The 24,776-nt window shown below is 34.1% G+C and overlaps 3 protein-coding genes and 1 non-coding gene across 7 annotated transcripts; 2 read left to right on the plus strand and 2 right to left on the minus strand.

The window, feature by feature from the left end:
- Positions 1 to 3,598: 3,598 nt before the first annotated feature.
- Positions 3,599 to 5,399, plus strand: LOC132285365 (protein ALTERED XYLOGLUCAN 9-like). Its single transcript, XM_059787547.1, has one exon. The coding sequence runs from the start codon at positions 3,901 to 3,903 to the stop codon at positions 5,074 to 5,076; it is 1,176 nt and encodes a 391-aa protein (XP_059643530.1). The 5' UTR covers positions 3,599 to 3,900; the 3' UTR covers positions 5,077 to 5,399.
- A 1,133-nt stretch (positions 5,400 to 6,532) lies between these two features.
- On the minus strand, positions 6,533 to 6,632 carry LOC132287258 (U6 spliceosomal RNA). The gene has a single exon (XR_009472973.1). It is a non-coding gene; the product is annotated as a U6 spliceosomal RNA (small nuclear RNA).
- A 5,581-nt stretch (positions 6,633 to 12,213) lies between these two features.
- Positions 12,214 to 16,413, plus strand: LOC132282530 (protein REVEILLE 1-like). Of its 4 annotated transcripts, none has more exons than XM_059784247.1 (6): positions 12,214 to 12,895; positions 14,189 to 14,323; positions 14,419 to 14,530; positions 14,621 to 14,742; positions 14,846 to 15,244; positions 15,348 to 16,413. In XM_059784247.1, exons 1-6 carry the CDS (start codon positions 12,869 to 12,871, stop codon positions 16,065 to 16,067), a joined length of 1,515 nt encoding a protein of 504 aa, XP_059640230.1. In that variant the 5' UTR covers positions 12,214 to 12,868; the 3' UTR covers positions 16,068 to 16,413. The 4 variants fall into 4 exon arrangements, with proteins under 4 accessions (XP_059640230.1, XP_059640231.1, XP_059640232.1 ...); XM_059784248.1 differs by having other exon boundaries at positions 15,351 to 16,413; XM_059784249.1 differs by having other exon boundaries at positions 14,621 to 14,682.
- Positions 16,414 to 17,495: 1,082 nt separating this feature from the next.
- LOC132282135 (homeobox-leucine zipper protein HDG11-like) lies at positions 17,496 to 22,114 on the minus strand. The gene is made up of 10 exons (XM_059783756.1): positions 21,996 to 22,114; positions 21,393 to 21,510; positions 21,092 to 21,283; positions 20,532 to 20,993; positions 20,343 to 20,444; positions 20,045 to 20,251; positions 18,998 to 19,178; positions 18,612 to 18,880; positions 18,413 to 18,502; positions 17,496 to 17,882 (listed from the first exon to the last, which is right to left on the minus strand). The coding sequence occupies exons 1-10, from the start codon at positions 22,112 to 22,114 to the stop codon at positions 17,496 to 17,498; spliced, it is 2,127 nt and encodes a 708-aa protein (XP_059639739.1).
- Between the last annotated feature and the right edge of the window lie 2,662 nt (positions 22,115 to 24,776).

Below are 24,776 nucleotides of genomic sequence, written 5' to 3' on the forward strand. Positions count from 1 at the left end.
ATAAATTATTTATATATAGTGGATCCAATTTAATAATAGTATGATATGATAGATATAATAATATGTAAAGTGTTATAACTATTTTATTTAATTTTAGAACAGATAATATTTATATATTATTATTTCTATTCTTCGCTTCTCTCTCTTATTTTATTAACCCGGATTCCAAATCTTGGGTTTACTAAGCTTCAAAATCCAACAAGTAAACCGCTGAGTCATATCCGTCTCTTTATTATTCTTTTTCTTTAAAAGTCATATACCTATATATATTTTTACTTTTTTTTGTTTTTTTGTTCATATTTTACCTATATATATTTTTACTTATTTTTGTTTTTTTGTTCATATTTTATTTTTCTTCCTGACTTTCCTCTCTTACTTTTTTTAATCATCATTTGTTAATCTATAAATTGGATGTTCGATTAAATTGTGATAAATAAATAAAAAATTCATTAAAGAACAAATCAAAATTTTAAATTGAACTTTCAAAAATATTATTTATCAACTTTAGATCGGATTGAGATTCGATTTAAATATATGTGTGTATGTACATATATAGATAAAGAGATAGTAAAAGAGATGATTATTATTTAAAAACTTAGTTGGTTGAGTGTTTAACTCTCCGAACGAGTGTACCCGTAAGTTCCCCTCCATAATTTGACAAGTTTAAATATAAAAAACAAAAGAGAGAGTGAAATTGACAATTGAGCACGTGATGAGCAGGGTTAAAAACTTGTTTTGGAAACTGATCAAGGGGCTATATGGTTAATTTCCCAGGTTCTATAAAGTGGTAGGGCCATCTTTTGCCACGTGAAGCAAAAGAATCCACGTGGCAGAGCAGGATCGCTTGTGTTCATCATTCTCAAATCAGAATGATGCCAAGTTGTTCTCTCTCTCTTTCATACTTCTTTTCCTTTTCGTCAATCCATCCATCTTTTCCTACTTTTCCACTTTTACGGGTTTATCATTATTATATTCTCGTTACAAACATTTGTATTGCAATGTTTATAATAATAATAATAATAATAAAATGTCCCAAAAAATTGTTTAAAATAATATTGAATATGGAAAAGTAGTGTGATCACAAAATGTCTTTGTTTGAATAGGCCTCTCTCGTATCATGTACCATGCATGCATGATATACAAGCCACAGAAAGTGTGTATTGGCGGGATTGATTTGAACTTTATAATTTTCTATTGGATTCTTGAGAGTTTTGAATACCATGTTTGATTATATATTGGTTTAAACATTTTATTAATTAGGACATAAATTTTCATTCACATACGGTGACTTTATCATGAACAGTATTATTTGAAGATATGGAGAAAGAAAACGATCATGAACAATACTATACAATTCGAAAAACACATCAATGACAACAAAAACTGATCGAAGCTTTATCTTTTTTGTTTTGATAGTCAATTGACTCACCTTTGAGAACTCTTACTACTCAGGTTATTGGCCAGCTAGTCATAATTGTTTATTTTCACGCATTAAAAATTTTCGACTAGCCGATAAATTTAAGTAAAATTAATGGACTTGCTTGCTTCAGCTTTTTACAACAATTTTTTCATTGGGGAAGAATTAAAAAAACATAAAACAATTCAGAATTTTGTTGGGCTAACATGTTTTTCAAAATTGTTTTATGAAAATTTTAAAAAATAAAAATAAATTTAATTTTATGGAATGGTGTTTTGTACAGTAGTTCTCTAGACATTGATATATGGCATTGTACATTATATCTATAACTTATATTAATCCAAGGATCCATTTTCAAATTGGGCCCTATTGAAGTGACCCCAAGTTTCATGAAATAAACTACAGATTAAGTAAACTATGATGGTTATTAGTGAAAAGAGTTGGAAGGCGATGAAAATAAATATAAGGTATAAATAAAATTATTATTAATTTAAAAATTTAGTCAAAAGCATTATTTAGTTCTTAAGACCATCTAGTTAATTTATTATAATAGCGATTAATAATCAAGGAAACTCTGACCGAAAGTAAGTCCCACCTTTGTTTTATGGTGCCCAAATTAGCATCGCATCACCTGAATCTACAGCCCGAAAGAGAAAAAAAGAAAGAGAAAGGAAAGGAATAATTAATTTTTTAATCATCTTATTATTTTATATTCAACAATTAAAAGCAAACCCTTGTTTCTGTCCCTTCTTTTCATCTTAATAAGGATACTATTATAGTCATGATTAGTAATTTGGATAGTATTATACATACACACTTATTATAATAAGCTCAAGCATAAAAGTAACCCCTACCAAATTTGAAAATTATTAGATAACCCGAAGTAGAAAAAAAGAATAACAAATTAGCACAAATAATTAAATAATGAACATGCAATTACATATATAAACAAATAAATATATATATAAATTTCTTGTCAAGGAATCAATATAAAGAATTTGCTAATAAACCTCTCTACTGTCACAAAGATCAACCACTAGAGCACGAACTCGTAGGTCTATTGGTATTTTGCTAGATTTTGCATTCAAATTTTTGATTTTTTTTTTTTTTTTGTTTCCTATATGTAATTGCATGTTCATTATTTAATTATTTGTGCTAATTTTTATTCTTTCTTTATTGCTTGACAACATTGAAACTTGAAATTTCAACCGAATACCTTTTGACTTATGAGTCGGGTAGTTTAGTGGTTTTTTCTACTTCATGCTTCAGCTTTAAAATGTGACATAATTCTTTAAATTGATTGGGAAAATCAAAAAATAAAAATAAAAAATTATTTCTTTTCATAAGGATGAGGTGGCAAAAAATTGTGGATATATACTTTGGTTGACCAAAACAATTGATAGTTAGATAGAGGAAATAGCATTCTGAACTATATTTTGTGCATAAAACTCCTCAAATTAACAAATAATTTTGTGCATAAAACTCCCTAAACTATCACATTTGTTGTAACATACTCCAATGCCTATATTATATTTCATTAAATAACCATAATGTCTCTTTTTTATTGAATTACATTTAATATATTTTTATTATCTAAATAAATTATAAAAAAAAATTATACTAATTTGATAACATATTCTTAATTAAATTTACAAATATATATAGTAAATTTTTTTATAAAAAATAATTAAATTTTGCCCTCTTCCTCTTTCTTGGTTTCCAAGGTATCTTAATTGGGTTCGGGATGATCTTTGCTGGGCTGCCAATCCAGACATTTCTTGACTTCGTCGTTCCGTACCCCAATTTCCTTTATTAAATTCTAATTATAAGTTGGTAATTGAAATGGGCCTGATCCTCCTCTTGGGCAATTCCATTCTAGGATCAGGTCCAATATTAACGTGGCCCGATTTGGTATTTTCTGGATCTCTCTCTCAAGGTGGTGGGCTGGGCCGCGTCCAGCCCAGTTGAATTTTCTGCCCCTTCAAATTTTTTATTTTTTATTTTCTTACGGAAATTCAAGCAAAAAAAAATATTTAGAATCTTCCTTCTTGCAATTGCCCCATCATCAATTTTGACTATCTAAATTGACATATCTTTATTTACGCAAATTGAAATAACAGGAATTCTTGCACGTCGGTTTTTGGTTTTTTTCACAAATTGTTTTTTGCACTTACCTTTTTACTAATTTATTCTCTCTTAGATCTTGTTCCTCCACCACTACCACAGCCACTTACCGCCCCTTTTCACCGCCACCGAGAAACTCGGAAAATAAAAGTAACCCGTATGAGCCATTTGGGTTGGCAAACCCGCCCGAATTAGAGGAGATCGTCATCGTCTCCAACATTTCGACCAGAAACATCTCTCTCTCTAGTTGTGCCATTACTATCACTTATTAGATCGCTCCTTCGTTCACAAGCGAAACACACCAACCACCTCATCCCTAACCTTAATCTGCAAAAAAAAAAATTTAAAAAATTGATCTTATGATTTACGTAAACATCCCAACGTTTGAATCAACAAACAATAGCAACACAAACCCAACCCTAACCCCAAATTTTCATCAAATGCTAAGGACCCTCCAATTCAGAGTATTAGCCGCCTGTGTGGTTCTCTTTGTAGTCCCCATGGCAATGGCGGGTTGGCATCTCAGCCGCAACAAGATGCTCTTTTTCAGCGGAGCCCTGTTCATCACTCTTACTGTATGTGTCCATCTCATTCCTTACTTGGCTTCAATTTCCACTTCTTCATCTTCATTTTCATCATCATCAGTACTAGTGTTAGAAAATCGCTTTATTTGCATTTCGTTACTCCATGAAATTGTATTCGATGTCAAACCAATTGGTGGAATTGAAAACTTGGGTGTTTCGTCCAACTATGGTGGGTGGAATTGGTCAAATTCTGCACCTGTTGTTGCTTGTGGGTTCGAAAATTTTGGTGTGTCTGATGCGTTGGATATGCTTAAGGGTTCGTGGGTGGTTGTTGCTGGGGACTCACAAGCTCGTTTGGTTGTTGTTTCATTGTTGAGTTTGGTTTTGGGATCGGAAGAGATGGATTCTATTCGGGGTGATCTATTTAAGAGGCACAGTGATTATCAGATTGTGATTGATGGAATTGGAATGAAATTGGATTTTAGGTGGGCACCTTATGTGATGAATTTAACTGATTTGATGGTTGAATTTAAGCGAAATAAGAATTTCCCAGATGTTTTGGTAATGGGGGCAGGTTTGTGGCATATGTTACATGTGACAAACTCATGGGATTATGGTGTTTCCTTGCGATTGTTGAGGGACTTGGTGGTGTCATTGGTACCAGCTTCTCGGGAATTCGACACTCATGGACCTGGACCTGCCGTAGGTTCCAATTCCATTCAATCTCCCCACTTGTTTTGGCTCGGTATGCCAATGTTGATCAACTCAATGTTGAATACAGAGAAGAAGAGGGATAAGATGACTAATGCACTGCGGGATGCTTATGACAAACAGCTTTATGGAAGTAAGCTCTTGCACCAATCCGGTGGACCATTTCTGTTACTGAATATTCTCTCATTGAGTTGGAAATGTGGGACGATGTGTACAGATGATGGGATGCATTACCATGGGGCTGTTTATGAAGCTGCTGTTCATATCATGCTGAATGAGTTGCTTATTGAATCTCGTTAGAAGCTGTGATGGAATAGTTCTGTTTTCTTTTTGATCTCCGAGGCACCAATTTCTTGGAGGAAATAAAAGGGTTCCATAACTAGGTTACTGCTATTGATGTTTGCTAGGCTGCTTAATTTGTCTACCTGATTTTTTTCCACGTTCTTCCTTGGCTACAAATTAACTCGGTATTGAAATTTTTGTGACAGTAGTTTCATGTTAAGGTTAATGCTTTACTTCTCTCCTTTCAACACATGTTTGTAAATTGTATACTCACACAACATGTATTTCTAAAGTTCTATATGAATATATTAATACATTCTTTGCAATTTCAATTAAGCCATTAAGATCTTGTTGAGTTACTTCGGTGTGGTTTAGTAGTTTCTTTATAGAATTAAATTTAAAGATTCTGCAGCACACTTCCAAGGCAATTTTATTTAGTGGAAATGGGTTGCATCCTTTTTGCTACATTTTACTCTTGTTTTTCATTTTATTGTTAAGAAAATTAATGCTGTCTTTTCCAGTGCACAAAGATGTTTGTATATGCCCACTAGGTTTAGGAATGCATTTACTTTGACACAGAGAAAATGACTTTATATTGTTGTCACATAGCTAAACTTTCTCCTACCCATGGATGTTGGAATTTGATTGCACAGCAACTTGTGACTTTTCTGCTGAATCTGAAGCTGCCCGATCCATCCTGTACTGCTTATGATTTGAATTGCAAAACCTTAAGCTCAAGTCGTCATATGTTAAAAGGATCGTCTGAAACTGACACAATTACTCAGTATTATTAATGAGAAAGAAAATAGATACTTAAAATCATCACTAAATATAAATGTTAAAAATGGTTTTAATTATACTAGGCTAGTTTCAGGTTGATAGACCACAGTCTGCTTATGTTACGTGTTTGAAAGTTTCAACATAGATTTTGCTTGGATTAGCATTTGGTGTGCTATGTATTATCTTTATGGAACTACTAGAAGCAATCTATGTTCAAATATGCTCCCATTATTGTAATTTCTTGGCATACTTGTCTTATAGTCCGTGTCAGCCTAGGCAAACAATCTACCAGTTTATCAAGGTGCATCTGCGCTCTTTAATGTACACAAATGATATATAATATCTCAATCATAACATGCATTTCAAACATTTTAGATAACTTTTCAAGTGAGAAGATGAATGGTTGTTTATGTTCATAGAATGACTCAAATTCAGGATATATGGTCTTCTTTCGGTTCTTTTATATGTTAGATTCATGGATCAGGGAATGAGTCTGCCTACTTTTGGCTGAAAGACAACAGTCAAATATTTTAGGGGTGACTACTACCCTCCTTGGGGATGCTAGTTATCGGGTTTTTCTTTGGCTATTATATGGCTTCCTTTTATGTTTTACTTGTTGACTAGTGTTTGTAGTTGTGGTGTTGTGGGAGGATGCCTCATCTCCTTTGTGTCTTTTGTTTTTTGGGTATGGATAAAATATTTGGACCATTTCTTGATTTGTGCTTGTTTTCGTTGCACAGGGGCTAGGTATTCTTCTGTGTGTAGTTCCAATTTTATCAGACACCTTTATGTCTTTGCTGCATATCAGTTAATAGAATATTGTTTATTTGAAAAGATATTAATAATTTTGAATGTGTAAAAAATTGCTTTGTAAAATGAGATATTGGAGAGAGAGAGTTTTGAGGTTCTATGACAGATATGAACTTCTCCTAAAGCTTATATAGAAAGCAACATTTTTTATACCAGATATATAGTTTAGGCTAATTAATAATGAAACCTGAATTAGACACTTGCTACTAATAATAACGATAACCCTTCAAGTCATGATTAAAATTTTATTAAATTTAAGAAGTTTATAATTCTTCGGAGGATTACTAAAATTAACTAGCCCATAACTATTAAGATTAGATAATCGATATATTTATGTGTCTCTTTGCTATACAAGTATGGACCCAATGCACCATTTTTTGTTGTTGTTGTTGTTGTTGTTGTTGTTGTTGTTTTTTTTCTCTTTCAAATAAGATTTAATTGAGTTGGGTACTGAGGCAATCAGCCTTCCATGCCTCGTTTCAACTCAGATTGGGTGGGTGACTGTTTTAGGAATATGCCAGACATGATATAGCAGCAGGTATTAAAGAGTTACTTTCATATAGTATTACATTCTGAAGCTACTTTCAGTGATCTAATTTGCAAGCACAACACACACCATTATATATGTGACAGACGTATAATTTAGAGATTTTGTGTGTTCATGGATCTTTATGCTTATATTGGGATAAAGGGGGTGAAATTTCCATATTGAACATTGTCTCAAAACATGATTTTGGTGGGGTTTGGCGAAGCAACAACGGCAAGGAGGAGGATGGCAGCCGCGAAGAATTAGGGTTTCAGCGAGGTCGGAGCCGAGGGGCAAAGAGAGTAGGAAGTGTAGTTCATGTACTAGTCGAGGAGGTCAGGATGATTTCGACGAGAGGAGGCAATGGGGGGTGTAGAGGAGGAGGTCAGATGGTACATGGGTGTAGAGGAGGAGGGACATTTTTAAAAAAGTAAAAGAGTAAAAAAGATGTTATATTAATTGAAGTGTGTTTTTGCATAAATTAAAAAAAATAGGAGTGTTTTTTTGCACACTTTTTAAAATAGAAAGTAAAAAAGCTATAAAATTTATATTTCATGATGTTTTTTTGGGCGTAGAGGAGGAGGGGTATTTTTGGAAAAATAAAAGAGTAAAAAGGACACTTTTTAAAATATGAACTAAAAGGGCTATGATGTTAGCCAATGACGAAAGTAATAATAAAAAAAAATAAAAGAAAATTGAAAAAGAAATTAATAAGTTTCAAGTAGCAGAAGGGGATATTCAGTCCTGTTATTCCTGTATGATTAAAAGACATTGTAATGGTGGAAAGCACGAATTGGACCGCCAAATCATTCTCAGCCATTTATTCATTATCCTTAAAAGTGCAGTGCTACTAATCTCGAGATAGAGAGGTAAATGAACTTGAGCCTCTCGTTTTACTAATATTTTAGTTTGGTACTAAATTAGTCTTGCACTCGGTTAATTATATTCTTATAAAATTTATTGGATTGAACGTCCTTTTCGTACAGATCATCATGTACCACAAAAATATTTTAAATTGCTTGATCGACGACACTTTTTAATTTTAAAAGAGAGCTTTGCAATAGTAAATAAATTTTAAGATTAAGTGCAAAAAAAAAACTTCTATATACTATTGGTATAAAACACCATTCTATTTTTAATTTGATACAAATATTTCATGTCTATATAAAAATATTATAATACCTTTTTGTCAATAAAATAAAATAATATTAAAAAAATAAAATTATGTAAAATTATTATTTTAGACAAGGATGCATGTTTGGTTAGGTGGCCCAATAGAAAAAAAACCATGTGAACAAAAAAATTATATAATATTAAAAAAATAAAAGGTTAAGGATTATGAGGACTGACTGTGAGGGGTTGCAGAGAGGAGGAGACGACGGTGAAAAGGGTTAAGGGTTACGGGCAATCAGCGAACGGTAAAAAGGATTAAGCGCTACGGGCGACCAGCAAATCAAATGTTCATGTTTGGTTTTGTCGTCCACTCGAGGCACAATCATCGTCGGAGACGCACAGGTTAAACTGTGAGTATCCACCGCTGGCGCGATCCGACGTGATCGGACACCAAGAATGACGCATCTCGCCACTGTATCCACATCGTTGCCGACCACCTCAATTTGAAGGTTGACCGTTGTAAAAGATACGACTAATGATATCATCCCCGACAACAATTACAATAAACTAATAAGCCCATTACCAATAATCGAAGGATCTAATACCATATTAGGAGATATGAAAATTGGATGCATTGCATGTAAACATTACCTTTGAATGTGTTCCACGAATATAAACAATAAGGAATGTTATATTACATGTATAGTCTAACATAAATAATAATAGATCACTTTAGCCCCATTCTTTTCAAAATTTGAAATTTTCCTCTTTCCAGAATGTCCCAGTAATAATCAATGGAAATTTTCAAGTACCAATCCGTTTTTTTTATTTTTTATGAGCTCATGTGAATCTGTGATGATTAATTATCGTGTACAGTAACAAAAAAATTTTATAACTTTGTTTGATAATTTCTGTGATAACAATTTCATTTCATGGTATTCACCAAAAATAAATAAATTTTTCGTAGAAACTTCATGCATGGTTGGTTATTATTTTTAATGTTGATTATTAAAATTAAAAAATATATGTGTAAATGTATTATTATTTAAAAATTACCAGTAATATTACATTTGTTAGTAATAAGAAAAGAGATTAAGAATCTCCTTAGTATTTATATTTAAGGTCATATCATGTTTTCCTTTATTCAATTACTTTTCAATTATTTATTTATTTATTTTGAATAGCTATGTCACACACACTCGTTCTTAATCCATTGTGAACTTAAATCTCAATTTTTAAATCACGAAAAATTATCCTTTGAATCAAGTTCTTATCACTCCCTCTGTGTAATACTATTATCAAAGAAAGAAGGAAAAACGAATTTTATAATAATAATAATAATAAATAACTACACTTCACTTACTTACCAAAAAAAAAAAAAATGTAATTCACTTTTTAACAAATGCAATTTTTTTTTTAAAAGTAAAATGATGTAAATGTACTATATATTAGATTCTCAAGAATTAAAGACAATAATGTGATTTTATATCAAAATAAATTTTATTAAAGTACACGGTAATAAAGTTACCACCCACCAAACCTAAAATCAAGTGCAGAGAGAGACTAGAGGGAGGACAAAGAGAGTTAACGCGTCGTGTGTCAGACCCATGTGGTTCAGCCGTAAAGCAAATAAAAGTATAAATGCGTATATATATAATTATATATATATATGTATATGTATGGTATGTATCTAACAAAAAGATCTTGAGCCTCTCGTTTGAGTGATGTGGGTTTGGTCTAGCTTTTTATCAGTTCGGGTGTGTGGTTCAATCTTGACTTGAACCTTCCACACACACCTGGCATTGTCGCATGACCTTTTTTATATCCGTCTATTGCCAGAAAACACCTCTTCTTAGAGAGAGAAACTTGTGGCCACAAATATTTATTGAATTTAATAATAATAGCCCATTGAACAGTCCCCATTCACACACGAGTGGACCAAAAGCATCCATATCCAATCAACCCAACCTTCTCTAGCTCTCTCTACCCTTTTCTCCTTTCTCTCTCTAAATTCTAGCGAAATACACGTGGCGACGGCGAGTGGTGCTGAGCTGGCGAAAAAGTACAGAGAAAGTCACACCTGAGACCATACCAAAATACATAAGCTCGTCTTATCGTCATCTACTCACTTTCTCTCTTCCTGACCTTTATTCCAGAGGATAGATATCCACAACTCTTGGCCTACCGTGTGTGTGTGTCTCTCTCTCTCCCTCCGTTATTTTAGAGGCTATAGATATTTTATCTTTTTTCATCATCACAAAAAATATCATTCAATAAAGCCAAATTTTAATTAAAATATACACAAATTGGATATTTGTGTTTTCTTTAATATTTATGAAAGTAGGTGCACTCCTTGTAGTATGATCACCTGCATACTCGCTACCCCAAAGGTCCAAGGACCAATAAAAACATTTTTTATTTTTTTGTACGAATTAATTTTATTTTATTTTATTTTTTTTGTCAAGGCAACAACCAATAAAACGAGGGCAAAGAGAGAGAGAGAGAGAGAGAAGAAAAGAAAAAAAAAAAAAAAAAACCCTTCTTATGTGCAGAATGTGGAAATAACCTCCAGACTTGGCATTGAAAAAATCTTACATTTTTTAAATTGAGTAAATAACGATATTTTGTCAATTTAAAAGTTTAAATTCTTAAAATGCCTTTAAGACAAAATAAAAATAATAAATAATAAATTTCAATTTTAAAGGTTACATTAAGAGTTTTTTTCGGAGTTTTCATAAATAAAAAAAAATGGTCAAAACTAAAGGTCAATAGATATTAAGGAGACAATTGATATATATATTAAATTGTTGAGAATTTATATATACATGTTAAATAGCATGAGTATATTTTGTGCATTTTTTTTTATATAACATGACTTATGATCAACTACGGTTAAATTCAATTCTTTCATACCCTTTTAAAATAAAAAATTTGAATTTGTTATTTTAGATCAACTTAATTGATCCTTATTCTTAACTAGTTGAATTTATGCTTACATTTATTTTTTGTTTGTGCGTAGCTGTTGACCGTGCACGAGGTAGAATCTAAGTAAATTAATTTTAAATTTATTCATGTCATATTTATTACAAACTTGCACGTTTTGTATTAGAATTGAGATATACCTATTCAGGGTGAGAATTAAATCACACTATTGAATTAAGAGATATTTAATTAAATGCTAGAAACCTTTTATAATTTATTAATGGAGATTCCCAACATAGTAAAAAAAAGAAATAATATTTATTTGAACTTCATAAAGTGTTTCTCACATGTATCTTTTACAATATAATATAATGCAAATACATATCAAGCTTTCATATTTCACAATTATTTTTAAAAAGTAATCTAACTTTATATTTTTTTTAAGAATGCTTGTGTGATTTTAACCTAAGGTCAAATTAAATTACAAAAATTTCTAATTTTACTTTCCTACTATTGTATAAGGGTAATAAACAAAACAGCACAACATCCAAATGGTTAAAAAATTATGAGTTGACTTGGGAATAGTGAAAATCATGAAATTGGAGATTCATGCTCAATCACATCAACAACCAATTTCATGTGAAAATTTGCATCTGCACAAAGAAAGAGACACGTGGCTATACTAAAGTGCAAGTATAGTTCTTTATATTTGCACATGCGAGTACATCTTATCTTCTTTTTTATTTAGCGATTACTAAAATAATAAAGCACCACTATATTAAATGAAAAAACGGAAGTCCATAAAATACAAAGCCACGTGTCGGTGACCCTCTTTCGACCTCAGCCACAAGACTCCATCGATTTCTCGATCTTTCTCCAAAATATTGTAAAAATGAAAAAAGTGGAAATCTGACGTGGCAACCTCTGCTTTCTTCTTCATTTCTTTTTCTCACTCTCAGAAACCAAAATTTATTCAATTCACATCCCCCCCCCCCCCCCCCCCTCTCTCTCTCTCTCTCTCTCTCTCTCTCTCTCTCTCAGCCTCTGTTCTTGTGAGTCCGAAGCTGCTTCTTCTCTCACTCTCTTCTGTTTTCATTCCTTGTCTCTCTAGTTTCTCTATCAACTTTCTCAGCATCCGAACAGTCTGCCGCAACATCACCGCTTCAGATATCTCTGTTCCTCGCAAAACCTTGCAATTTCTTTCTTACTCTGCTATTTCTGAGTCAATTCATACTCTGAAAGTTTTTCTCTGTAAAACCAATTCCATACCTTTCTTGTTCTCGGTGAATTTTAGGCGATTTTCTGCTATATTCTTCCTGAACTTTTTTTCAGGCTTCAAGTTGTTTCAATTGTCTTTTCGATCTGTGGATCGATTAATTTTAGGGTTTCTGGAGGTGAAAACTGGAGATTTGGTGGATATAATGAAGAAAGAGTTCGGTGTTTCTTTGTTTTGTTTGGATGGAGAGACGAGTTTGTGATTGTGCTGAACTGTTTGGAAAATCAATTTGGAGCTTTGGAGAAAGAAGCAGCTCTAATTTATGAACAGTTTGTGTTATATTTATTCTGGGGAACAGAGTGAAGATAAAGCAGTTGTTGTTACTACGAATTGAAGTTGTGTGCGCTAAAGGAGAAAGTGGGATCGAATTCAAACAGAATAGGATGGTTTCAGAAGCTATGGCTATAGAGGTATGCAATATCTAGGCTAAAAAACTTATATTTTTATTTGTAATTTCTGGGTTTTTATTTTGTGTTGTTTGAATGGTTATTTGACTGCTTTGATGCATCTTTTGATGGTAATTTATTTATTTATCTTGTAGAACACCGTATATAGATCACTTAATTTACTTTTCTGTTTATGTTCTGGAGCAAAGTTGTTTCGTTAAAGAGTCACATGAAACTATGACTTTCTCTTTATGGGATTCACTATGACTTTCTCTTTATGGGTAATGAATCCAGGTCAAATTTTCGATTTACCGTCCAAAATCAAATTGGTTAAATTATCTAATGGTATTAAATATTGGCTTTTGTATTTACACCATGAGAAATTTTAATGGTGGTGGTGGTCTGGAGAAAAGAAAATTGTGAGGTTGCATTCTGTCACGTCGATGGGGTTTGTTTTCAATAATTTCATAAAATGAAAATTTTGGAGTGTATAATTCAAGAAAAATATAATTATGGACTGTATTAGTTTCCTCCAGATTTGTCCTACTTCCATCCAATTTTCATGGAGTGTCTAAACAAAGGGGAATTGGGATTTCACATTGTTTAATTATTCATTATGTAATTTATTTTTACCTGATTTCTTTCTTGTATGTGGTTTGTAGTTGTGGTGCATTGAAGTAGCTAGATTCCGGTATACTGGTTGGTTTATATCATTTATATTTGTGTCTCTCCTTGTTTGCCTTGGAAGTTTTTGCAATCTCAGTCTGTTTCTGGTCAGGTATAGAGAATGGTAGATAATCTGTCACTATTGAATTTAGGATTCAATGAAATTATGTCAATGTTGTGAGGAATAATTCTGAATTCACTTTTTCACTTGGAAATATTAGAACCGTGAGAAAAGCCAAGAAAATAGTGCCAATCACAATCTTTTAGCCTAACTTTAAGAATATGTTGGAGATAATTTATGGATATATATTTTTTTTCTTTTCTTTCACTGGGTAAAGGATTTCGCTAGAAGGTTTATAAATGATACTGAGGCAGAAGAGAGATGCTTGCTTAGATAATAAAAAATTATAATTTTAGAAATACAATCACTTTGCATATGATTGGAGTGAAGGAAAACTGGTTTTACTTCAGCTAAAGTGGAAGCTGTGTTTTTGACCCGAACTTTCCATGAAAATTCAAAGTCTTTTGGTATTGTTCCTGAAAACCATTTTCAATATCTGCTCTTAGTTGGAACTTCTGGACACTCATTGAAAATCTGTTACAACATTGAACGGACTCCTCTTGACAGCAATTGAATTCTATCTGATATAGGATCAAAGTGGAGCTACCTGGTCAGACATGGTTCTTCCTACAGGCAATTGTATTTCATTGGATGCTGGCCCCAATTCCTTAACTGGCATCCAGCTGAAGGAGCAGTTTCCTACTAGGGATGACTATGCTCCAAAGGTCTTTGTGCGCTCTATGACATGCTTCCATTTTGAGAATGGCCTGTAGTTTCCATTTTCTTTGGTATTCATTCTTTTTAATCCCTATTTTAACAGGTGAGAAAACCATACACAATTACAAAACAGAGAGAAAGGTGGACAGAAGAAGAGCATAAGAAGTTCCTTGAAGCTTTAAAGCTGCATGGTCGGGCTTGGCGAAGAATAGAAGGTATAATTTTAGTTGACATTGATGCTTTCTGGTTTTTGAGCCTGCTTCTTTGCCTTTGATATATACTTAGGTTACTTCAATCTTCTACAGAGCATGTGGGTACCAAAACTGCAGTTCAGATTAGGAGCCATGCTCAAAAATTCTTTTCTAAGGTTTACTGCTGTTCCTCCATGTCCATTATCTATGATTACATCTCAATGCTATATTTTGAAGTAAGTTAAATTTATATGACCCCAAGGCGTGCAAACGTTTTCAAGGGTTTGCCCACTTCATATTCCGTGCCATTCTGATTCAGATGTTCTCTTTTGCAATCAGTTGGTTCGTGAGAGTAGCAACGATGCAGTGAACTCCATTGAAATTCCTCCTCCTCGTCCAAAGAGGAAACCTATGCACCCATATCCTCGTAAATCGGTACCGCCTGTTAAAATTGGAACCCTGTTTCCAGATCAAGTAAGAAGTTCAGCATCTCCAAATTTGTCAATTTCAGACCAAGAGAACCAGTCTCCAACTTCAGTATTGTCTACAATTGGTTCAGATACACTGGGTACTACAGAATCGAATACCCCAAATGGTAGTTTATCACCAGTTTCGTCTGCTGCTGATGTAAACCCCTATGGCTTCTTACTCGAAACCAATCGATGTTCAGAAGAAAACGGATCTCTTTTGCCAGTCCAAGTAGCTGCTAGTTCAGGCTCGGATGAGGAAGTTCCCGTGGTAATTTTCCAACTAGCCCTCAGCTTTCTGTTTCCTTTTAATAATCTCAATTTGTTATTCTACATATTAACTTTGTGTTCGTTGTATTTGCTCCAATGGCCAGAAGGTGGAATTGCTTGACCAAGACAATGATTTTGTTAAAGAAGGTTCAGCTGATGTAGCATCTATGCAGAGCCTGAAACTTTTTGGAAAGACTGTATTAGTTACAGATTCTTGCAGACCATCTTCTCCAACCATGGGAGCTTGCAAGTCAGCATCTCCAGACACGAGTGATGGGAGACCTGTGCAGACATTGCCATTAAGTTTAGTGAATACGGAACTGGTACACGGTAACACTGAATGTACATGGAGTCCAATGCATGGAGCACCTGCAGCACTCTATTACACGCAGTTTCCAAATAAAAATTCACATCCACCAGAAGCTACTTGTGGTTCTCTGCCATGGGCTTTTAGTGGAGGGACATCATTTTACTCCCTTCAACCACAGAAGCCAATTCCAATAAAACCACATCCATTCACTGATAGTAGAGAAACCCAAAACTGTGCTATTCAAAAGGAAGGATTTTGGACTGGTTCGAACACTGGATCAGCAAATGCGGAGGAAGATGGTAATAAAAATTGGATGGTGGAGACCCAAAGTTGCCTAGATTCTTTTGAAAGGGAGTTCCTGCGTAAACCAGCTGAGAAAGAGCCAAAAGCCAGTGCTGGCAGTTTCACGAGGGGCTTCGTGCCCTACAAGAGATGTATAGTGGAGAGAAATGCCCAGTCGTCGATGATAAGTGGTGAAGAGATGGAAGAGCATAGAATTCGCCTTTGCTTATAGTGGTCTCAATGGCAAATTCTTGCAGTACTTTCTTTCGATGACACAGATTTTTGACAGGTTGTGGAGTTGATACAGGTACATATAATGGCAATTGCGCTTTCAGCTGATGATACTACAAAGCTAGGGGATTAATGGTCGGGTTAAATAACCCGTATCTTCGGCTTTGCAAAATCTCATCTCCTCGTCTTTTTTTCTCTTCAACCCGTTTAGCTCTGCTGTTCTGACTTGGTTTGTAATGCTTCATAAGAATTATTTTTCTGCATCTCAAGTAGATCAAACTTTTACATCCTTTTGTAATTCTTTTCCTAATTTCTAGACTGGATTATCAATTTTTTTTTTTTTTTTTTAATATATACCTTGCTATGTGTTCTAGTTCTACAAATCAATTTAATAGCATGCGTGTTTGATATATTCTCTGCTAGGTTTTGTAGTGCATTCTCTGGAAAATCTGGAACTGGAAACTGCATTTTTAGATCTACGAAACAGCTTGTCACATCATATTATTACTAATTTTTCGGTAGGTAACACGGAAAACTTGTCATGGGCTGTACGAAGGGATGGTAAAATACCTGTCCGTCTGTTTAGAGCGGCGGTTATAGGGATGGTTAAATGATTGTTCATAATGATAATTTATAATTTTATCCTTATACTTTATTTTATATTCAATAATTGTAAGAATATATTAAGTAAATCTTAGTTTATTATATTTCAACCACTAAATATTTTTTTGTATTATTCTTATTTGAAAACTTTTATGTATTATTTTGATGCTACAACAATAAGTTTTGCATGAGAAGTCGAATATTATTTTTATTCCCTTTTTTCCTTCCTATTTATTAAACGGGACGGGAATGTGGGTAGTTATTTTAAGCGAGGATGGGAATGGTGTTTCTCGCCCCAAACTATCCCATTGCCATCCTGAAATGTGTGTGTATATATATATTTATGTATAAAAATGTACCTATATGAATGGGCAGCTCCATAAAAAATGTTAAACTTATACGTACTCCCACTCGGAATGAGATACCTATTTCTTAGATTCAACACAATTTATTTTACTCAAATTTTTCATAAAATTAATATCTAATGTCATACTTACTACAAATAGTTCATGTACCAAATATCCGGACATAAACTGAGAGAAATTATTAGCTGAAGTCTTTATTAGACAGTATTCCACCCTAATCTTCTTCCAACTAGGACCTCTCAAACGCATAGTTCTGGAAAGCAGAGAAGCAAAGAAAATAGAACACAATCTGTGTACATGCCACATTTCTGTCAAAATTAGAACAGAATTAAAAAATTTAACATATACATGCAAAATCGGTTGTTTTAATCAGCTGATTTCGGAAGGGACACCATATGTGTCTTCAACAATCTTTACATAAAACAGCAGCACCACAAAAAATTGAAAACGCCTTCCTTGTTTCAATCCACATTAGTGCAATCTAAAGCAGCCTTGATCTTCTGAACGGTGGAGCTGATAAGGGTATTGACAGTAGCCACGGAATCCATATTCAGCTGCTTTGAGGACGACAGGGTGCAGACCAGTATCTGGAAAGCCACGGTGAGAAGCGAACCACAAGACCTGCAGGTGCTTGTGCTGGCTGAAGCTCCAGTTCCTTTGTCAAGACAGCCGCTACCGCACATTGTGAACCCTGATGGAAGTATTTGTATGCTTGCAGAGTCCTCACCACTTATAAGTGACCTGACAGCAGGTATGTCTAAGGGAGCGTAGACTACTAGTGCTCCCAAAGAGTCTACGCAGTTCTCTTGAAGTATCAGCATGTTGCTCTCATTGGGGACAAAAGGCTGCTTCATGGAAACCAACACATTAAATTTTAGTGAACTCGTGATTTGAACTGACAACTTAGTAATCAGACTAAGAAAGATGAGATATATCCCGCCAAAAAGTTTAAGCAATCACATGTTACATGAATATAGACTGATTCTAGCTTTTCCTTACTTTGGAGCGCTTCGAATAAATAGGTTTCACTGTCTGTGGCAGTGTTGCAAGAATAGGTTTTGTTTCTTTGTGTTTATGTGGAAAAACTGTTTAACTAGTTGATTCAATTTGACATGGAAGCAAGCAACCAAAAAACATCCAGAAAAAAAAGAAGCAACCAACCAACCAACTTTGGTAATAACATTGTTAGTGAGCATTTATTTTCTTCAAATTTGTTATTAGGAGATCACCTTAAAGTTTTCCACGAATGACCTCAACATTTTTTTATCCTATTATCATTTTTAGGAAGTAATTAAATTCCACTGGGAAATGAAGTTGATATTTCAAGCAACTGGTTTTTGCACACCCCAGATAGCAATGAAGTTAGAAAATGAAATACCTGAATAACATAGACACTGTTTTCAGGATGAGTGCCCATGGAGATGTTTGCAATCTCGTGCACTGGACTTCCACTGGAGAGCACATCCCACTATAGACAAAAGGAAGAAAATCTCAACAGTTAAGGCCCCATTATTGTTATTGATTTCCTAACAGTCCCATATACAATGACCAGATTAAGATTAAAATGTTTCACGGACCTGAGATCTCGTATTCATGTCTCTAAAGAAATTATAAAGTGTCTCCCATGAAAGAGGGAGCCATAAGGAGGTTGCAGCACTAACCACCATCCCACTAGGTTGGCCAGGTTCGTCACTCATCCGAACAGAGACTCTAACCCCACTATTGTTCAGCTCCGTGAAATGAGGGAAATCCACTTTATTGGACATGCTTAGTATTGAACAAAAATTCTTCATCATCCTGTGTGAAAGCTGCATTATGCTTCTTTTACCGTCAGGATTATTGATCACTGGACAACATAGAGAACTATCAAACCCAAATGAAAAGGTTAAAGAACCTTTTTTTTTTTTTTTAAAAAAAAAAGGGAATTAAGAAAGGCACGAGTTTGATAGTTGACAATGAGTACCCCCTCCAAGTTCACGACTTGGTGAGTTTTCGCCCATTGAGTATGCCAGCCTCAAACACATCCTTTGTAGAGTAACAACCCATCGCTCTGCCCCATATGCTGAAGAATTAAACACTAAGTCTCTATAGAGACGATGAGTTAGGGATTTATCGTCAACTTCAACCAGTTCCACCCAAGTAACCTATCAAATTAAGAAGTGGGTGTCAAAGCTCAACCTGATATCAGAGGCACCATAATTACAAACATGAAGCATATAAATGTCGTTGGGTTAATTGGGTAAGTATGAAACAACATCAATGTATGCCTAAAGATCATATGCTACTAGCGGTACTACCATTACTGTGATAAATGATAATAAATGAAAAAGGTGCGTGTAGATAAAAAAAGAAAATAACTCTATATCTGCTGTTAATAAAGCAACATTAAATCGGTAATGATGATATGCTCTGATCATTGACATGAGATAATGTGTGGCCCAAGTGAGGCATGCACAACCATCCTTTTTTTTTTTTGGTAAACGACAACAAAACTATTTCAATTCATTTCAGAGATTCTATTTTCATTATCTGGTAGCTTTTTCCTAAGCTCAACAGATAGACTGGCTCCCCCCAGTCCCAGCGCCAGATAGACTGGCTCCCTCCCATCCTTTGGGAATCTGCAGGACCGGGCTAACTAGCCAGTGGTCATTTTGAAGATGAATAATGTTTCCAATGGCATTTCATTATCTATAAATTCAGTTCCTCTCCACTATACCCACTCAAATAATACAAAGTAAATTAACTAATCACATAATGTCACCTCATAGAATGGACAATGAAAGGTTCTTTAATAACCCAACAGGAAAATGCAGGGTTGTAACTCGTCAGCTTATATTTTAATGTAACATTGATTATAGATCAAAGAATATTACTTCTGGGGCACTAAATATAAAACCAACCCTATCTTGAGTTACAACAAGGGGTAAGATGTTTCTCAGAAGATGAAGACCTAGCTTTAATTTGCACCATATATGTACGCAAAAATAATAAAAATTATTATAGAACTCACCCTGGAGCACCCATTGGACATATCTTGAATCATGCAACCAGATGGAAGCTTCCAAGTGCGAAGAGGGCTATGAGGGTTCTCTCTGAAGTAATCATATGACACATCCACCACCACCCAAACACCTGGTTCGAGTTGTCGGCAAAAACGGAGGAAGAAGAATTCTCGAGGTGCCACAAGAGGTGACAAAATATGCATTTGTTCGTAGATCTGTGTCAAAGGTTCATTTTGACATACTTAACTTTTTCAGAATTTAATTAATGGAATACGAATTATTTACATGGACTTTCAGGCAATATACCAGCTGTAAGGAATCATCCTGATTTCCTAACATTCCCGTATCAATTACTTCAATTGTCCTTGCTTTTGTAACAATAGTAGGAAAAAGATCCACCCATTTAGCCTGCAGAATTAAAGCAATTATATCATACAATTCAAGTTAGAGTTTAGATTCAAAGGGACATAGTAAAAGGAGAGTATCAGAGTTAACCGAGTCCAAAAACATGTCAACCAAGCGCATTCCAGGCATCATCACCACACCCGAATATTTTGAAGATTCAATCCGAGCACTGGAATTTTTGAAGTGATTAACTCGAGAGGAAAGCTTGTCATAGCTGTCACGATGAAGAACGTATCTTTCACTAGTAGGGGACTTGTACCACACAGGCTCATTGACTCGCAAAAGCTTGATCAATTCATCCATGGCGCTGACAGCAGTCCCAATTGCTAGTGATTTTTCAATCTCTTGGATTCCATTCAGATTCAACTGGTATGGCAGTGTGGGATTGTTAAGATTGCCTGAGACAAGATCAAATGAAGGGACTGCCATCCCATGCCCTGGGTAACTTTCTACTGGAAAATCCATTGAAGATCTTAGGGCGGGCGACAGAGGCAGGACTTGTGTGACTGGTTTTCCTAGGAACTTGCTGACAAGGATAGACACTCTTTCATGCTGCAAGACATGTATACCATGACAAAATTTAAAGTAAATGGACAGTGAACAATGAAAATTCAATGTGCCCTGATAAACTTCCAAAAATCAAAGCAAACCTCTTGTTTTAGTTGAGCATTTTCTATATGTAATCTCTCTATGTTATGCTGTTGCTCTTCGTTCCTAAAGGGCTGACCGCCACAATCATGGCATGTCACAGTCTTCAGAGCCTCTCTAATTGCGAGGTTCTCACATTGGATTTTCTCATTTTCTGTTCGAAGAGTGTAGTTATCAGCTCGCTCATGCTGAGTCTGAATCATAGCAAGCAAAGTTAGAATCGCCATCTTTGAGGCAGAATAACAAGTAACGATGCACATTATATGATAAAAACAAAAATGCAGGGTGAGAAGAAGAGAGCACCTTTGTTTGAGTCCTCTTGTTTTGAAACCAAAACTTGACCTGCCTAGACTCAAGGCCCAACTCTCTGCTCAATTGACGCCTTTGTTTCTCATCTGGATGTGGGCATTCCTTGAAGAACCTTCATTCCCATCAGACAAAAAAAAAAAATCACCTTCATGTATCAGGAGAGCCAAAAAGAACAACCTCATTCACAGATTCAATAGAATCCCATATAAAAAACTAACCATATATATACTAAAAAGCATTCAGAGAAAAACTTTGATTAACCACATAAACCAAACAAATTCAAAAACCTTGATTGTCATTATCAAAGACCATCTATATAGATTTAATAAAGACTCAATTGAAAAGAAAAGAAAAAAAGAAGTAAAACACATTCGTGTATACTAAAACAACAGTCTTTAATCATTAATCCTGCATAAAGAAAATTAATGGAGGAAGATATACATAAATTAAAATCAATGAGAAAGTAAAAATGAAGGCCTCCATTTACACACATATCATAAATTCAAATCAATTCTCTTTTATAAACAAAAGGGTCAAATTAAAAATGGTCATCAAGACCATTCAATGAAAATTCATAAAAACAACAAGTGGTCTTACGTTTCAAGCTGCTGAATCTGTTGAACATTGTGGCGATGATAGGTTCTCTTGCCCTTTTGAGAATTTGAGGCTTCTTGGTCTTCATCAGCCCCATTCCCTTCATACCCTCCTAAATCCATCACTTTGATTCGCAGAGAAAGCAGGAGTTGTTTCTTGAAAACCTACACACACAACAACACTAGAGAAATAGAGAGATAGAGAGAGAGTATGTGTGTGTCTGTGTGTATTTAAGTTGTCTCATGAATGTGCACAGATGTGAACAAAGTTGTCCACCCTGTTACAATTTCCACAAAAGGACACACCACCACTTGGACAACAATCCAACCAATTCAACAATCCATCTGGGTTTGGATTATATTGATGCAATCTATATCTATATCTATACAAAAAAGAAAAGAAAAAGGTCTTCAGTGTTGTTTGGTCCATAACATGAGAAATTGGACACACTGAGTAACGTACAAAAATCAGAAAATGCGCAAAAATCGGGGTAGTGAATGACCAATATGCAAAAAGATTGAAGTTGATTGGTCTCTCAAGCAAATAGTCACCTGCCAATTTTGGACATGCGTAACGTCTGGAATTCATAACCATCTTCTCTTCCATTTTACAACCCTAATATATATATATATACACACACATATATACATGCAGTAGTAGTTGAAGAAGCTCTTCAATACACTGATATTTACACAGTAATAACATGATTCAATCACTTTTTCGGACTTTTCTGATGATATTGATAATTGGGTTTTGATTTTTTGAGGTTAAATAGCTTTTGTGTTAAACAGAGGAGAGGGTTGAAGTTCGTCGTGGAAGGACTTGCTTTGCCAGAAAGTGCAATTCCTTTGGTTTTTTTAACTTTTTCCTTTACCTTTTCGTCTGTTTGCCACCTCAGCAACACACAATCTGGTGGGTCCTACTAAAAGACGAACGGCAAAAGGAATTGAAAAGGAAAGCACGAAATCCCACTTTTTTGCTACTTCCACTTTTTGCTACTTCCATGCACTTAGCGTTGAGTGTCGTTTTGAGTATTTCGGAATGGTAGTGGCAGGAAACTGTAAATAACTAAAATAATTGGTGGCCTTTGAGTCCTTTTAGAGTTTTGCCTTCACTCTGGGCATCGTCGCCAATATATTATGCTTTTAAGTTTTCTATTTTAGCTTTTCTTTATTAATATTTTATTAAATTGCTATAATAAATGCTAAAAATTACGTCCTTTGTGTGCACTTTTCCAATTTCATCTATTTGATGAAATGATTAATCCGAAATAGGACTTACTTTATATAAAGATAAGGTTGACCGGTTATACCGTAAGCATTTTTTACTCTCTGATTGGTCCACATTGAAATCACCATGCTTAAAATTTCTTAAAAATTGTTTATAAAAGAATAAATGGTGCGAAAATAAAAACAAATAAATAATGAAGACGTTTATTATTACTTCATATTTAACGGAAGGAAAGTGGGAAAGGATATAAAAAGGTTTTTAAAAAAATTATTTTATAAATATAATTAAATAAACAAGCAAAAACTAACCAAAATCGAACAAACCTTAAATAATAAAGAAGGCTTATTTAAACATTGCCTCGTGGGTTTCTTTCTAATACTGATGACCTAAACACGTGCTAATTTCTATGCGGGGTACTTGTCTCGTATGTGATTTAGATGAAAAATGAATGGGTGTAAATGGATAAACTTGTCTCACTTGCGATTTAGATGAAAAATGAATGAATGTAAATGAATAAATATGCAGTATTATAGTTTAAGATTTTAAATAAATAGGTAAGTGTCTATCAGAGCCATACCTAATATTTGATCCGGTGTCACGTCAAGCGCCTCGTCCTAAAGGCGTCCAAGTGACTGGGTAAGCCACCCAAATAGATTGGGTGGCCTGATCGCAACGAGGGCATTGCGAGTTGTTACAAGGGGTACTCATTTCACATCGGATCCAAATAAAATGAGTGAATATACAACACTACCTAATAACTTAAAATGGACAATTATTCACCATTACACTAATCTACTAGATTTAGCATCATTAATTCACCCCATCCTTTGTCATAAATTATATTTATTTTGTAAATTAAAATTTATTATGCGGATCCAAAAAGGTTTTAATTCAAGATGTGAAAATCAGGTAGCTTTGCACAAGACACATGTAGAAACAATATCTATACAGATTTAGAAAACCATCAATTCTGTCATTCATTTATTTACCATCATGCAACAAATCTCCTTGTTGTGTAATTACTGCAATTATTTAAGTTACCTTCTTATTCGATGTCCAATAGTATCAGTATTAAGATTTTTATAAATTTGCTCTGGTTCTCATCAAATGTAACTTGTGGATTTGAGACAAATCATGCACTTTACTGAGTTAGGTTGTGTTAGGAGAGTAATGATAGGGATTACCATAATTCAATAAATTTGTCATCTTTTATATGTATAACGGTTGATGTCTTAATAATGTTAAAAATAATAATTATAATATTAAATTTTATTTATATAAATCTGTTGGAGTTATCCGGCAATTGAACTCTCAGTTATATTCTTTGTACATAAATGAAATCTTACGTCAATTGAGATATTTTAGTTTTTTCTTAAAAATAGACTAAAAGAGATAGATAGACTAAAAGAGATGCATTTATGGAGATAAAAATCAACAAAAATGCAAAGAAATCAGACTTTATTTTAAATTTTTTTTTTCTCTTCTTCATTTTTTCAATTATGATGGTGTCAAATTTTTTTTTTTATTTTCATTCATATTTGTTCCAAAAAAAAT

This window comes from Cornus florida, unplaced genomic scaffold (genome assembly GCF_030987335.1).
Source record: "Cornus florida cultivar Cherokee Brave unplaced genomic scaffold, ASM3098733v1 CherokeeBrave_3.0.0_Hap2_Chr11, whole genome shotgun sequence".
NCBI lineage: Eukaryota > Viridiplantae > Streptophyta > Magnoliopsida > Cornales > Cornaceae > Cornus > Cornus florida.

What these genes read in the sequence shown, in the direction of transcription:
- LOC132285365 (XM_059787547.1), top strand. Translation starts at nt 3,901, where the DNA reads ATGATTTACGTAAACATCCCAACGTTTGAATCAACAAACAATAGCAAC.
- LOC132282530 (XM_059784247.1), top strand. Translation starts at nt 12,869, where the DNA reads ATGGTTTCAGAAGCTATGGCTATAGAG. An exon ending in CAGAAGCTATGGCTATAGAG is followed by an intron (nt 12,896 to 14,188) that starts GTATGCAATATC and finishes TATCTGATATAG; the next exon opens with GATCAAAGTGGAGCTACCTG. An exon ending in CGGATGAGGAAGTTCCCGTG is followed by an intron (nt 15,245 to 15,347) that starts GTAATTTTCCAA and finishes TCCAATGGCCAG; the next exon opens with AAGGTGGAATTGCTTGACCA.
- LOC132282135 (XM_059783756.1), bottom strand. Translation starts at nt 22,114, where the DNA reads ATGGATTTAGGAGGGTATGAAGGGAATGGGGCTGATGAAGACCAAGAA. An exon ending in TGTCCAATGGGTGCTCCAGG is followed by an intron (nt 19,179 to 20,044) that starts GTGAGTTCTATA and finishes TTAATTTGATAG; the next exon opens with GTTACTTGGGTGGAACTGGT. An exon ending in AAGTCGTGAACTTGGAGGGG is followed by an intron (nt 18,881 to 18,997) that starts GTACTCATTGTC and finishes TATGTTGTCCAG; the next exon opens with TGATCAATAATCCTGACGGT.